This window comes from Geotrypetes seraphini, chromosome 5 (genome assembly GCF_902459505.1).
Source record: "Geotrypetes seraphini chromosome 5, aGeoSer1.1, whole genome shotgun sequence".
NCBI classification, from domain to species: Eukaryota; Metazoa; Chordata; class Amphibia; order Gymnophiona; family Dermophiidae; genus Geotrypetes; species Geotrypetes seraphini.
Genome location: NC_047088.1, coordinates 155633386 through 155649856, shown reverse-complemented (window position 1 = coordinate 155649856; position 16471 = coordinate 155633386). Strand labels below are relative to the sequence as shown.

The window sequence follows — 16471 nt, the reverse complement described above, 5'->3', positions numbered from 1 at the left end:
AGAAGGTGGGGGAAGTACAGAGGGAATAATAAGACGGATATTGGTGTTTTGAAGGTAGGTTGGAGTTTGAGACTGCTGTTCTAAGGGATAGACGCCAGGTTGGGATTTTACAACATTCTGTTATCAGTGCCCTGAGCCAGTGCCTTACCTGGTTCAGCAGTACGGGGAGATTAGAGAGAAATGGAGATATACCAGATCATGGCAAGGAAAGGAGGGGAGGAGAAAGATGAGAGCCTGCAGGGTTTGGGGGGTGCCAATGAAAAAGTTGGCTCAGGGCACTATAGTCCCTTGAGCCAGCATTGTGTGGCACAAGATTTCTGCCACAATGCTAAGTGCTGTTGGAAAACTGACCACTGCATTTTCTACTTTTAAGCGTGTACCATGCTGTATTTTATAATGCATAGATATGGGGAATGCTTGAACATAATTGATGGTTTTGTTATATTAAATGTCTCTTTTCAAATGGTGTGACTAAAGATCAGATTCTGCAAAAGTTATTGATTTCAGCCAAGAACCTAGACTCACAGTTGCAGGGCCGGATTAACCAATTAGCCAAGTAGGCACATGCCTAGGGCCCAAAATGGTCAGGGGGGCCCACTGAAGGAGACCACTCAAAAAAAAATTTTTCAGACGGCGACAGCCCAGACCTCCCCCCCCCCCACACAGTGATCGGCAACACCAGGCCCTCCCCTCGATTGGCAACACCGTGCCCCCCCTCAATTGGCAACACCAGGCCCCCCCCCCTTGATCGGTGAAACAGGGCCGGCGACTGTTTTCTCTCTTTCTCCCGCTGCTTCCGAAGCCTGTAAACAACTTTAACATACGCCGTGGGGATCTAACAGTATGCATGATGCTACCGGCTTCCCTCCTCCTCCTCCACCAACCAAATGGGAAGTTATGTCATGAGGGAGGAGGAAGGAGGAAGGAAGCCATCAGCGATACGCGCACTGTTAGAGCTCTGTGGCGTGTGTTAAAGTTGTTTAAAGGCTTCAGCAGAGGCGGGAGAAAGTAGTAAATGAGTGGAAGTCGGCAGGCCTGGGGAGGGGAAGATGGAAGGGCAGTCGAAATACAGTATGTTGGAGCAGGGGATGAGAGGGAGGGAGTGAAGGGGAAATGTTGGACAAGGGTAGGAGGGCCGCTAGATCATAGGGTGACGAGGGAGAGAACAGTAGGAAAGAAAGCGGAAGCAATCTTCGACCCTGAGGGAGAGGGAAGAGAGGTGATGAGATTATTTATTATGAAGAGAGGGACAGGAGGGAAGAGAGATGGGATAGGAAGATAGTGAAGGAAAAAGGACAGGGAGATGTCAGGAGAGGAGATGCTGGGCTACAAGAATGGAGGGAGGGGATATGCTGGAAATTGTGAAATTGTGGGACCGACCAAGGGACAGGGGTGGCATGGACATGAATGAGAGGAAGATAACCTCTAGCTCCTCACCGCTGCTGCTTTCCCGCATGCGCCTGACACTGATGGCACAAGTTCTTCCCACTTCCATCATCTGCCCTCTTCTCTCCCTCCACCCCAGGCAATTCACTGAGGGGGGCAGGATAACTGATGGAATTGCCTGGGGTGGAGAAAGAGAGAGAAGGGGCAGATGATGGAAGTGGGGAGAACTTGTGCCGTCAACTACAGGCGCATATAGGAAAGCAGCAGCAGTGGTGAGGAGCTCTAACCTCCTCACCACTGCTGCTGTTTTTCCACATGCTGGATGGGGGGAAGAAGATAGAGTTAGTGAGATAGAGGAGGGATGAAGGAAAGGGGTGGCAAGCTGTGAATAGACACAGTGAAAAGAGGGAAACTGAGGACTGAATAGTAAGAAAGAATTTAATTTAGACAGAGGCAGGAAATAGAGAAGGAAGAACAGAGAAGAAAAGGGAAGAGAGCTGAGAATTCCCAGAAACGGGTGAGACAGATATCAGATCTGAGTGGAGGAAATGAGAAGAGAGAGACGCTAAAAACCACAGGGGGAGAGATGGAATGAGAGAGATGCCAGACCATGGGGGGAACAGAGGGAAGATGATGGATGCTAGACCAAAGAGGGGTGGGGGAGCAGAAGGAGAGATGGCAGAGGGAGGTAGAGATTTTCTGGAAGGGGCAGACACTGGATAGAAGGAAGCGAATGACAAGAAGATGAGGAAAGCAGAAACCACATGACAGAGGTAGAAAAAAAATTCTATTTTTTTATTTTATTGCTTTTGGATAAAGTAGTATTGTAGCTGTGTTGATAAATGTTTAGAAATAGAAATGGTGCTCCTTTTATTGGACTAATTGTAATATATCTTTGGCTAAATTTCAGAGACCAAATTCTCCTTCCTCAGGTCAGGACAGGATACTGTAACAGCAGTATACTTTACTGACCTAAGGAAAGAGGGTTTGATCTCTGAAAGCTAATTAAAAATGTATTAGTCAGATAAAATGGTATCTTATTTTCCATTTTTTGTTTTATTTTTATTTGTTAATTTGTAAAGTGATTTGTTATTTCTCTTTTTTTAAAATTTACATCTGCTATCTTTATATTTTGTTCAGTATTGGGGGATATGCACCACTGTTTCTTCACCCCTAAACTGTACCATTCCATCGGTTTATAACACAAGGCAGCATGCTGAATGCTTTGCACTGCTCCGATGGTCACAGAATTCCTATGATCATCAGAACAGCACAGAACATTCAGCCCGCCAGCCAGCGCTAAAAACCTCTTCTGTGCTTTTGTAAAAAGGGGGAAGGGAGTTTCCAGTACTGGTCGCCGTACCTCAAAAAGGACATGGCGGTACTTGAGGGAGTCCAGAGAAGAGCGACAAAGTTGATAAAGGGTATGGAAAACTTCTCATATGCGGACAGATTGGAAATGCTGGGGCTATTCTCTCTGGAAAAGCGGAGACTTAGGGGAGATATGATAGAAACCTTCAAAATCATGAAGGGTATAGAGAAGGTAGACAGGGACAAATTCTTCAGGCTGTGGGGAGCCACAAGCACAAGGGGGCACTCGGAGAAATTGAAAAAGGACAGGTTTAGAACAAATGTTAGGAGGTTCTTTTTCACTCAGAGGGTGGTGGACACATGGAACGTGCTCCCGGAGGCTGTAATAGGCCAGAGCACACTACAGGGGTTCAAGGAAGGTCTAGATAAGTTCCTAAAAGATAAGGGGATTGAGGGGTACAGAAAGAAGTAGAGATAGGTTATAGGATTAGATAGAAACCACTTCACAGGTCACGGACCTGATGGGCCGCCGCGGGAGCGGGCCACTGGGCGCGATGGACCTCTGGTCTGACCCAGTGGAGGCAACTTCTTATGTTCTTATTACTTATTCCATACTGGGTGAGGGTGGTTCTGTGTCCTATGTGTATTAAAGATATGGTTTTCTGTTAGCGTTGACCAGCCTTGTTTGGCAAATGCATCAGGCATGGTTCCTGGGAGCACCTTGAATACACCTGATTTGAATCTCCTTATTGGCTGCCGATCTTCTTTTGTTCCACGTTGGACCGCTTGCCTTGTTGTTTTGTTACAAATTAACATACACGGAGTAGAACATACTAGAGTAGTTACCCATATGTATGTATTTTTATACAAAATAAATCAATTTAAAACGTATTGTACGCTTAGTTTAGTAGAAGGCCTCATTCATACCACATCAAAAGGATCACGGACACAAAGCGATCCTTTTGATGTGGTATGAATGAGGCCCTTCTACTAAACTAAGCGTACAATACGTTTTAGATTGATTTATTTTGGACATATACGATTGTATCCCTCTATATATTAGGTTGTATTTTTATACATACATATGGGTTACAGTTGGACGACATAGAGTGAGGCAGTTGAGAGGAGTTGCAAACTTGGTTATTAATATAGACTTATGTTTCGGATAGTATTACTGCTTTACAATGCATTTGAACACTTTTATATATGTATGGAAAGGGTTTTGAGTTAAAAGTCCTGGGCAAGAAGGTGGGAAGGGAAGGAAGAGGGTTTTTGTTCAGAGATATTTGGGGCTTGCATAGAACTAAAACTGTACACTGGCACTGGTATGGTAATCTTTGTTATTTGTTTTGAATTTTATAATAAAAGAAAAAAAGAAATACAAGTGGAAATAAAGAAGTAAATAAGAAAACAGGTAAATAAATGTGGGCAGGGCAGGGGGGACCGTGGGTGGGATGTGGGTGGGGCAGGGCTAGGGGGCCCAGTATACTTGTGCGCCTAGGGGCCCTCAACGAATTAATCCTGCCCTGTACAGTTGACTCCCAGTGGTTTGGTAATAGGAAGTTTTGGTGTCACATACACATTTGAGTCTGACATGTTGCTGCCACTTTTTGAGTGCAGAGTCAACTTCTTATCTGAGTTTCCAGGGTTTTGATCATACTGGATTGACCATCCTCAGTTTGATCAGATCCAATTTGAATTCCTTAATACTGAAGCAGGGAAATCTTTTTCACTTTAACCAGTTTTCCTTTCTCCCACCTACTTCTTGTCTTTTGCAAAATGAAAGCTAAAGATTATGAAACAATAGACTTTCTCTGTCTAGCTCATAATTCTTAATTTTCAAGGATACTGTATCTTCTTGGAAATAGGCTCAAATCGTGAGAGCATCACGGTGCAAGCACCACAACCACCTTCTCCACAGCTATACTTTGTTCCTGTGAGACGAACTGGAAGTTGAGTAGTTAAGGAATATTATTGCCAGTTTTCACAATGCTCTTCCTCTTAAAGTGTACTCAATGGTCAGCCTGTCTTTGTAGAAAAAAGAAGGGACTACAAGTAGAGAGCTAATGGGTTGATCTCATGTGGTGCTGGTACAAGGGCATTATGGGCCAGATTCCGTCACAAGCGCAAAAATCAGCACCTACCTTGATTACCTAAATGAGCTTTAACAAGCTCTTAATTGGGGAAAAAAATTAATTGGTCAATAGGCGCCTACCCAATTCTATAAAAAGGTATGCACCTATCACATGGTGCCTAGTGGCGCCTATGCCTAAATGGGCATGTTTGGTGATGGAGACAGAGGTAGACGTCACTAGGCCTGTATAGTCTTTAAAATTTTACATGGACTATTTGTTCCTTTGATGTCTTTATCTCTAACCATCATGAGATCTTTGGGCATGAGAACAACTCAAATGTATAAACTCTCTTTTCCATCATTAAGAAGAATCAAGTCCATTAGTAAAATTTCATACTCCTTTCCATACTTACTAACTTCGATATGGAATGGACTATCTCCTCAAATTAGATCATGTTTATCTCTTCAGATCTTTCGCAAAACCTTAAAAACCACAGTTTCATCGCTTTTTAGGCAATAGTCCAATGAGTGTTAATGGATCTTTCTTTTTTTTAAATAATTCTTTATTCATTTTCAATTTGAACAACAAGTGCACAAAAGATATTACAATAAATTATTCCACAATATCACTTTGATATCTACACATAAAAATCTAGTGAAGCAATAACCCCCCCTACCACCCAACATTCATCATATATTTCAATAAAGTACACACATATTATAAATCTTTCTTTGTGATTTAATTATGTAAACCAAATCGAGCTCCCATTTTTAGGAGATGATTCGGTATATAAGAATAAGAATTAGATTAGATTCTCAAAAGAACTTAGGCACCTGCAATGTAGTAAAACCCTAGCCTACATTACCGGTGTCTAGGTTTTGTGATAGGTGCTATAAGACGTGATTCTATAAATGGTACCTAAGCGTGATTGAGCCTAAGTGTGCTTGATATGTGGCAGGTGCCTTTATTCAAGGCACCTGCCAATTTAGGTGCCTTGTACAGAATCTGGCCCTATGTGCCTTAGGCAATCCTTCAGCTTTGCACTTTCCCTAGCTTCACCTCTCTTACATTTTCATAATTAGACTCAACAATCATGATCACTCTAATACCATCAATCCCCAGAATGAGCCCATAAAATTGCTTAATTGGATATATTACTTTTAGGTATTATGTGGTCAATATTCAGCCATAAGCACTCAGGGTTTTCTTAACCGCCACTAATGTTACGCTTGGATATTCAATGCAGGGCCATGTCTGGGATTCGGCATAGAATTTAAGGGTTTGCAGAGCTGACTACAGCAAAGCTAGTTAAGTGCGATATTCAGCATGTAACCAGCTATGGGACACCACACAGGACTGACTTCCATGCGGTCCTATTGATGCAGTGATTTTGGCCAGCTTAGTGTTGAATATTGGCATTTAACCAACTAAGTGCTGACTCCACCCCTAGAACAACCCCCCCCCCCCCCCAAAAAAAAAAAGTCGGTTCAGTGCAGCTGAAAAATGAGTGGTTAACCCTGAACAAGCAATTTAACCAGCCAGGAACCATTTCTAGCTAGTTAAATCGCTTTGAATATTGACCCTTAAACTTTTTGTTTTGCGTGTATGCTGGCCTCTCCTGAGTCTGCTGCTTTGTAAGGGTGATGCCAGTGCTGAATGATGTCACCTGTAAACAAGGGTGACCCTTGGAGAATGTGAAGGAATGTGGTAGGCTCTTATTTGTATAAGTCCTTAGGGTTTGAAAATCAGTGTTGAAGGGTAGGACCATGTGATGGTAGGATCCCCAAGTCACTAAAGCTTGGTATTAGCCCCTAGTTGCAGGGAATTCAGTGCTCTGGAATCAGCATGAGTCCACATCTATTACTTTTCCACAGAGCAGTTATTAAGACCAAGACATGGAAGGGGCTGACAGAGTATTGTTAGGACTCTACAGTATATATTAATTTTTTTTATTATTATTATATTTATTTGAAATTTTTCAGAGAAATACAAAGCATGAGAGGTACAGCAAATAGAAAACCAAATAAAGTTCACACAGAACAACCCTTCTCCCCCCCCCCCGAAACTCAAAAATGCAAATATTTGTACTGTAACTCTTCAGTACAAAGCACCACAACACATCCCAAAAAACCCAAACCTCCCTCCCCTCCCCCGCCACAGGGTCAATTATACAAATAAAATAAAACAAGATGGTTAGCACTATCATAAAGATAACAAACAAAGGTCATGTTATATTTTCACACCATTTAACATAAGGATCCCACACTTTAAAAATGGAGTAAGTCGATTATGCAGCAAAGCAGTCAATTTAGACATACGAAAAATAAAATCCACTTTACGCAACAAAAAAATTCTGCCAGGGGGATAGGCCTGTTTCCAATGGGCAGCCAATAAAAGTTGAGCCGCCGTAAAACCAAAACAAGCAAGTTTATGCGCTTTAACAGATAACAAAGTTAATGGTAAATGTAAGAGAGCACTACCCATATGTCGATGAAGAGTTATATGAAAAATATCAGACAAGTAATTCAAAAACCATATCCCAATAGGGAACAACCCGTATATTAATTTTTTGAAGGGAAACAATTTTCTAGAAACCTGACTGCCAGAAGGGAGTGGCTTGGCTTTCAAACTTGAAGTCGACCTGCCTTGTCTCCTACACTATATGGATAGTATTGGGACAATTGAACATATTTTCAGCCCAATACTATCTATATCCCTATCACAAAATAATGTGGCTGATAGAGAAGATAAATGTTTAACAGCTACCTATAATCTGCTTAGACCTAAAGTTATTATCCAGCCAGAAACTATTTTCACCAAACTATCCCCTCCTTTTACAAAACTGTGATAGCAGTTTTTAGCGCAGGCTGGTGCGCTGAATGCTGTGTGCTGCTCCCTACACTCATAGAGTTCCCATGAGCGTTGGGAGCAGTAAAGAGCATTCAGCACGCCGGCCTGCGCTAAAAACCGCTATTGCAGTTTTGTAAAGGGGGAGGGGGTATATAATCAAACCACCTTGATTTTTGTAGTATGGTTTCCTTTTAAATACTTGCTGATGACTTCCTTTAAAAAACTGACCCTTTAACTTTTATTTTTTTAAGAATAAGGGTAAAATGTTGACTGAGCAGCCATAGAACAAACACACAGCGGTTTTCTTTGGCTGAAAATCTTATTTGACCAGGCAAGTTCTTCTTGCTTCTTTGTATTTCTAGCTCAGTAGAGAGGCCTAGTGGTTAGGGCTGCAGCCTCAGTACCCTGAGGTTGCAGGTTCAAGCCTAGGGCTGCTCCTTGTGACCCTGGGCAAGTCCATTGTCCCAGGTACATTAGTCAGTTTGTGAGCCCATTGGGACAGAGAGGGAGAATTACTTGAGTGCATGAATGTAAACCACTTAGGCTATAAGTGGTCTATAAATAATAAAAATAAATACAACTGGTTTCTACTAGGGCTTTAGTGCAGTAAATTTTTATTTGCAACTGTCTTTGGTCTCTCTACTATCTTTAGCCTCTCCTGTATTATCTAATCTAATCTGAATTTCTGTATCATACTTTTCCAGTATAGGTTCAAGGCAATTTACATGCAAAGAGAGCCATATAGTACATGGGGAAGTTACAGTGACGTGGACATGATAATAACAATCTTATAGGTTGCAAAAGTAAATACAGAGTAAGTTTACATTGAAACTAGTGAGCTAGAGAGAGTCATTAAGTAGTCGATTGCTATTACTGAAGTGATTGCATGCCTTCATGGGTTAATGAAGAGGTTATATTGTGGTTTCTCTGCCTTTTTTAAGTCCTCCCTCGTATTGCCCAGTCATCACAGGTACAAAGCTGCAATCCTTGGCTAAGGCCTAGAAACTGTGATGCCCCAATGGGACCTGGTACAAGTAGGCATGCGTGCTAGATGCTAAGAATACCTTTGACGTTTCCCCATTGAGCCATCAGCCCAAACCATCTTAAGAACCTTAATTCCATGTCATTTATGATGTCATTTTCTAAATTTTCTTCTGAATTTTATTGCTACAGTTGACCTTTAATTAATGCCAATTAACTTTGGCGTGTAAAATGATAAAGGATACGTCTCTTTCTCAGATAGTACAGCAGCATCATTTCAGGATCTGCATTCTTCTCGATTACCTAGATAACCAGAGAGAAGAAAAGTGTCATGAGCTACGTAAATAACATTTTCAGCTTACAGAATCATAAAAATAAGACCCTCCTATATGTGCTAACTCCAGACTCCATCCCTTGGAAAAGAGACAGCTGAGGGGAAGATATGATTGAAGTATACAAAATCCTGAGTGGAGTAGAACAGGTATAAGTGGATTTTTCACTCTTGTCAAAAATTACAGACTAGGGGACACCAATAGGAGGAGATTTTTTTTTTCACTCAGAGAATACTTAAGCTCTGAAATGTGTTGTCAGAGGATGTGGTAAGAGCGGATTGCGTAGCTGGTTTTAAGAAAGGTTTGGACAAGTTCCTGGAGGAAAAGTCCATAGTCTGTTATTGAGCAAGACATGGGGGAAGTCACTACTTGACCTGTATTGGTAGCATGGAATATTGCTACACCTTGGGTTTTGGCCAGGTACTGGATTGGCCTCCGTGAGAATGGGCTACTGGGCTTGATGGACCATTGGTCTGACCTAGTAAGGCTATTCTTATGTTCTTATCTACTGTGGCAGCATTAGAAGCTGCTGGCAGGTAGGTGGGTGCCTGCAATATTCTGTACCGGCACCCACATAGCTAAGTGGGTAAATTTAGGACAATTCAAGGTCCTCCTGTGGCTGAACATTTTTCAGATAGTCTAAATGTGTCAGCCCTTTTGGAAAGCTCTCAGAATGAATTATCACATGTATATTATGCAAACACGAGAGCATCTGTAATTTCGGTTGCAAGTGTACAATTATGGAAAAATTTGACAGGACCATCGAGGTTACTTTCTGATATCCAGAAATTTAAGAAGGTTTTGAAAACAACTTTGTTTATGGAGGCTTTTAACTGAGTAGGCTGGGATACTAATTATGCACATTTTAGATGAGTTTGTTTTGTTTATTTGTATGTTATATGATAATTATATTTGTATTTTGTAAACCACTTGGGGTTAAGCGGGTTAGAAATGTTTTAATCAAATAAATATATAAAGTATGTTTAGAGCTACTTTGTTGGTTTTTATTTTATATTTTTACAGTATAAAGAAGCTTTGCTTAGGTTTTATCTTATTTCCAAGCAATGGGTTCAGGGTGAATGTATCAAACAAGAGAAACCAGAAAAGGTATTGGATATAGTAAAGCAACTGGTTTCAATGGTAAACGAGTCAATGAAATGTGACCCTATGTGGCTTGTAAAAAAGCTCTGAGATATGAAACTCTGAAGGAAAGGCTTATAAACCTCCCTGGGAAAAGAGTTCACCTTCCAGTCATAGCAACTCAACAAGTCCATAGGGCACATTCAAAAAACTCAAAAATGCAATAAAAAAGCTCAAGGTTTTATAGTCTTTCTACTGTTAAATGAATATCTTCACTTTGTTACAATGTAAACTGCCATCAAAGGTTACTTAGCTCTGTTGCTTTGGGGGTCCCAACGCAGCCCCGTTTCGATCTCTGCCTCAGGAGACCCAATGCAAATGATATTCAAAGAATAACAAGTGTTGTTCAGAGAGTAATAAATGTGAGCACAGGTTTGAATCTGCAATTCTTCATTGGCTGAATATATTACATAGCGTGATGTTCAGTTGTATCTACAAATAAAAATCTGTGTTTTAAAAAGAGTCCCGTGTGAGTAATATTTCTAAAACACAGAACTGCAAAAGCTTATACAATTTCTAGGCAAAAAACAGGAGAGAGAAGCTCATGAATGGTACATACCACGATTGTGTGTAGGTTTCAAAGGACTGACATGGTAATCACGTTTCCCCCCCCACACACACACACATTTATCCTTTAAAACAGTATCTTGCTGGCAGTTGAAAGTCGTTAGATGTCAGTCCTTTGAAACCTACACACAATCGTGGTATGTACCATTCATGAGCTTCTCTCTCCTGTTTTTTGCCTAGAAATTGTATAAGCTTTTGCAGTTCTGTGTTTTAGAAATATTACTCACACGGGACTCTTTTTAAAACACAGATTTTTATTTGTAGATACAACTGAACATCACGCTATGTAATATATTCAGCCAATGAAGAATTGCAGATTCAAACCTGTGCTCACATTTATTACTCTCTGAACAACACTTGTTATTCTTTGAATATCATTTACATCGGGTCTCCTGAGGCAGAGATCGAAACGGGGCCGTGTTGGGACCCCCAAAGCAATATACAGAGCTAAGTAACCTGTGATGGCAGTTTACATTGTAACAAAGTGAAGATATTCATTTAACAATAGAAAGACTATAAAACCTTGAGCTTTTTTATTGCATTTTATTGCATTTTTGAGTTTTTTGAATGTGCCCTATGGACTTGTTGAGTTGCTATGACTGGAAGGTGAATTCTTTTCTCAGGGAGGTTTATAAGCCTTTCCTTCAGAGTTTCATATCTCTGAGCTTTTTTACAAGCCACATAGGGTCACATTTCATTGACTTGTTTACCATTGAAATCAGTTGCTTTACTATATAGGTTTTATCTTAGGCAAGCTACTGTACTTCTGTTATATTTCTGAGAGAAAAGACTCAGATATTCCCTATATATATCTAGAAATACTTAAGATAAAAGGAAAACATTTCTTGATATCAGACAGGATGTTCTAGCATTAGGACCAAAATTTCAGTTAAAATTTCCTTGTAAGTGTATAATAAACACGAATACAGTGTATCATTTCTGTTTAACCTTCTCAGTTGCATTACTTTTTGGAAGGACAGTCATCCAGTTGTTAATTGAATAGTAGTGATAGTTATGTTAATGGTACAGGATTTTCCTCTTTCCTAGAGTGTTCTTTATTTTTTCTTCATGCAATCTCAAATTATTTTATTGAGACCACTTTTCTCTCATTTGTGGACTATATAGCAACCATTATTACACCACATTTTATTACTTAGAGACTGATTGATTTTTATTTTTATTTTGTATTTTTGCATGATCAGTGGTTAATTTGTATACAAAGTTATTCTTTGTGTTTATTTGGAATTGCAGAAATATTTTTTTACAGGAAAAAACCTAGGCCACATGAATGATTTGGAATATGCAATTGTCAGAAAAGAGGGCGGAGTTTTAGACATTCTAGGGCTGTGCCACCACGATATCTGACTTGTACAAAGTGGTGATATTCAGCTGCTAAGAGAGCAATTTCATAAGGAGCCACCTAGTTTCAGGCAGAAGGAATGTGTAAAAGACGTCAAATAGAATACTGACTAAAGAAAACATGCACAGGTGATTAAAGGGGCTTTTTTTCAGCTGCAAATACTGTCAAGATTAAAATCTATGATGGCTGTGTCTGATTTTCGGACATTGTGCAGAGTCTGGTGGTTACAAAACTTGATTTCTATAATGCATTGCTTTTAGATATCATAAAATACCGAGTGCAAGCTATGCAGATTGTGAAAAATACTACAGCGCATTTGATTTCTGGGGTACCTAGATATGAGCATATTTTGCCAGTGTTAAAACAACTAAACTGGTTACTGATGGAGTTTATAATTGAGTATGAGCCCACTGGAACAGATAGGAAAAACTAATGAATAAGGAAAACACAATTATTTTAGTTTATATTGTGTTTTCCTTAATTCATTAGTTTTAATGCTTGTATTAGTTATTTAGAATTTTATTATGTATGATATTATTATATTGTATGCTGAGTACCTATTGTGTAAACTTCTATGAACTGCTGGTTAGGCAGTATATAAAAATAAATTATTATTATTAAATGAGTACCTGAATGTAAACCACTTAGGGGCAAATTCTATAAATGGTGTCCCGATTGTAGGCAACAATAGGTGTCCAACTGCTGTCTAACCAGCCAATCAGGCGCATGTTTTCTAAAAAAATAAAAACCGAGGCAGGCCGTCTATACTGTAGGCATCTGTCACGGGTACAGAGAGGCACCTAGGGATGCTTAAGCTTGTCCAAGGCTGGGCGTGGGCATGGATTTGCTCAGAAGTGGCCTTAGGCGAGCTTAAACGGCCCTAGGCGCTTCAAATAGATGTGGCCGCTAAACTGATTGTGGCAAGGAAATCTCCTTGCTGCAATCTCATAAAATTCCTATGAGCATCAGAGCTGTTACCACCGTGGCTGGTGCAAAAAAAGTGGTATGGTTTTGTATAAGGGGGGGGAGTAGCTTATTAGCACGTGAGCTAGTAGCAGAGGCTCATATGCTAATGGGAAAATTAGCACATGTCCATTAATAGAAGAACTTGGAAATTCAGCCATTGTACCCATGAGGTAAAAATGGCTATAGCACATGGAAATGGCCTGTGTAAGAACACGCTAAGACCAGTTTTTACCACAGTTTGGTAAAAGAGTCCCTAAATAAGTAAAAATGTAGCTAAAAGTGATGGAAGCAAACTGCTAGAGTGGTTATTCTGAAAATACTTACACCCCCTCCCCCCTCACGCCTTTTACAAAGGCACGGTAGCAGCTGCTCTGCGGCAAATGCTCCGATGCCCATTAAATCCCTATGGGCGTCAGAGCGATTACCAAGGCCAACCACAATAATTGCCTTTGTAAAAGGGGACCACAGTATTTCAAATCAACAGAACTCTGGTTAATGATGTTTTCTGTGTATACTTTCCTTGGTCTCATGGATTACATAATATTTGATGGTCACAAGTTGCCCACCCTGATCTAGTAAAAGAGATAGCAACTACATATTTTAAAATCAATGGATTGTACTCTAAAGAAGTCTACTGAATTACTTAGTGAATGGATTTAAGAAATTAATTGCAAAAAGACATTTTCTGTAAGAAAATAAATAAAAGAAAACAACATAACATAAAACATAGTTAGTCTCTAGTGCAGTGTCCTGCAAATTTTGTCGAGCTGCAGCACACTAAACGTAATGGCTGCGGCTCAAGGCATCCAGAAGTGTGTGGACATCACCATGATGAAGTCCTGAGCATGCACGAAGGTCTTCCAGGTGGGCCCTGAGCCGCCAGTATGGTGTGTGTGTGTGTGTGTGCCAGCAGGGAAGAGGCGCTGGCACCGGCTGATTTCTTACAGGATGTGCCTCTTGTGACGAGAGGCACATTTTGTAGGCAGTCAGCCGGCACTGGCGCCTTTCCTCCTCCCCAGTTTGTAGCGGCACACAATTTGCAATACACTGCCCCAGTGCTATGGTTGGGTATTTTTAAGATTAACCAATTCTACAAACATCTGTGAAACAACTGTTTCTTAAGAATGCTTGGGGACAGTAACCTGCACTTAATGGCAGGTACAGCCCTCCCCCTCTCCCCCAAGAAAGAATAAAAGCTTGGGGAAATTTATGCAATTTAAGGGGTTAATACCCAACTATTTGTATCCACTGAAGTCCTATATTCAATTATCCCCCTTGTTATCTGTTCTGTGTGGCAGATATTGCCTCGGCAATTCTACTAGGCAGACTGAATGGACCATATTGACCTTTTTCTGTCATTGTCCACTATATTACAATGTTAATAAGTTTATTTGCACATGGACAAAGATGTACTGCAATATATATAATGAAGTTGCTTTTTACACAGAACAGTGACTACTTTCTAGATGTAATAAATAAATGCCAAGAATCTTACCTTCCTCCCATTTACGTAGAAAATAAGCTCATCTGGCCCTTCTAGGCAAGGCATTGTGTTTTAAAAAAAAAAAATCCAAAGTGGTAATCACCAAATGGAACCTGTAGCTGGTATTTTTTCCACAGGGTCAAGAATGTCAAAGACTGTAGACAAACTGATGTGGAAAGAATTTCTACCAGAAACCTGGGATGGGACAGAGAAGGTTGGGCTATCCTTTTTCACACCCATAAACTGCTTGACAACGCCTCTGTAATGCTATTCAATACTATGAAAAGCTGAAACAAGCTTAGAAGTCGATTGCCCTAGGGAAATATCTTTTATCTCAGGAGTGCAAGTATTTAAAGGGAAACAAATAATCAAAACTCAAGGTCGTTTGATTATAGTCTGATGAAAATATTTCCTGGCTGGATAATAACTTTAGGTCCAAGCAGATTACAAGCTCTTTTCCTTCAAAAAGTGTCCTTGTAATACTACAAGCATTTTTTGTGGTAGAAAATGAACAATCTGCATATTTTTATTTTTTTGCTGAGAACAAATATAAACTCTGAACAATGAGCTGAGGACAGTCCCTTATTGACTCTGAGAATGAGATTGAGAACCTATGCAATTTAAGGGGTTAATACCCAACTATTTGTATCCACTCAAGTCCTATATTAAATTATCCCCCTTGTTATCTGTTCTGAAATGAACTTCCTTTCATTTTCGGTTGTACAATATTTAATCCCATGAACAATTATCAAAACCACAACAAGGCAGAGCAGACGCTTCCCTGTATGTATAGACAATTTAACACCCTCTTTTACAAAGCTGGTAGCATGGGCTGGCATGGTAAATGCTCCGACGCACATAGGAATTGAATGGCTCGTTGCTGCACAGTTTTGAAAAGGAGGCCTAAATGAATAAACTATTTTCAAGAAAAAAATATTAAAACAGTCAATGAAACAACTAAAATATCAGGGACCAGCTTCAATGGAGCAGTTCACTAGAAGCAAAAACAGCTGGCTTACAACCACTGAATGACAGAAAAATATTATTGGTTAGAGAAACAACTGACAGCGAAGTGACTGTTTTTTAAGTGTCAGCTATCAGCTAAGTAAATTTTTCTCAGCAGTGTGCTTGATGCATTTTTGATCTACTTGAGACCAGAACAAGATTTGCATATACAATACTCCCCCGGAATGCATTCAGTAGGTGAAAAATCACTTAGCTAAAGCTTCACACATTAGTAAGAAGTTTTTGTTTTCACTTTTTTAGATTTACGCCGCTTATTACTGTCATTCTACAAGTACGGTTGAGTACATAGCTGTTTGGTTTCCTGAAGCAGTATAACGAAATGTGGTCACGAGGAACCAAGGAACCAAGCTTTAGCTAAGTGATTTTTCACCTACTGAATGCATTTGAAATATTAAGAGATTCACTGCATTTTTTGAGATTTATAATAAGCTTAAAAGTATGAAGGATTAAGCAATGATTGGGTGGTGAGGTGGTTGGGGTTTTTTACCCTCTGTTGTGCCACTCCATGTCTCTGAGCTATCCTATCATATGTAAAGCTTACATTCACAAGTTTATATTATTGCTTATTGAGGGAAGTGTTCTTTGTTATACACATGGAGTATTTTCACTCCTCATTTGGATACCGATTGGTATTTATTGGCTTTTCCCTGTTATTTTTTGACAAAGGCATTTTGTAAATAGCTTCGTGCCATTTTGAACATCCAGCTGGTCCGTTGCTGAATTCAGTCAGTTCATAATAAGTGTGCATAGGATGGAATAAGTGTGTATTTCGTGTACTCAAAGAACCTCTAATAGTTTGATGAATATAGTTTGTATATTTGCAAATGGGGGGAGGAGGGTGAATTAAAATTTTACTGTAGGTTTAATTAATAGAAAAGAATATTTATTTTTGTATATTTTTGATTAATTGCTAAAGAAAAGGGTGGGTGGGGAGGGAATAAATTTATTTATTTGATGTTATACTAGAAAGAAATTCAAGTGATGTATTTAATTT

General features: G+C 39.8%; 1 protein-coding gene across 2 annotated transcripts in view; it reads right to left on the bottom strand.

Annotated features, from left to right (window-relative positions):
- Nucleotides 1-14595, bottom strand: part of LOC117360764 (aldehyde oxidase 1-like) — a 166287-nt gene extending 151692 nt beyond the window's left edge. For both annotated transcript variants that reach the window (XM_033945089.1, XM_033945090.1), the window contains exons 1-3: nt 14464-14595; nt 8849-8906; nt 4547-4643 (exon numbers count right to left, since the gene is read on the bottom strand). In XM_033945089.1, the coding sequence (XP_033800980.1) occupies nt 4547-4643; nt 8849-8906; nt 14464-14517 (209 nt within the window). In that variant the 5' untranslated portion in view covers nt 14518-14595. The remainder of the gene's footprint in view (nt 1-4546; nt 4644-8848; nt 8907-14463) is intronic.
- Nucleotides 14596-16471: the final 1876 nt, after the last annotated feature.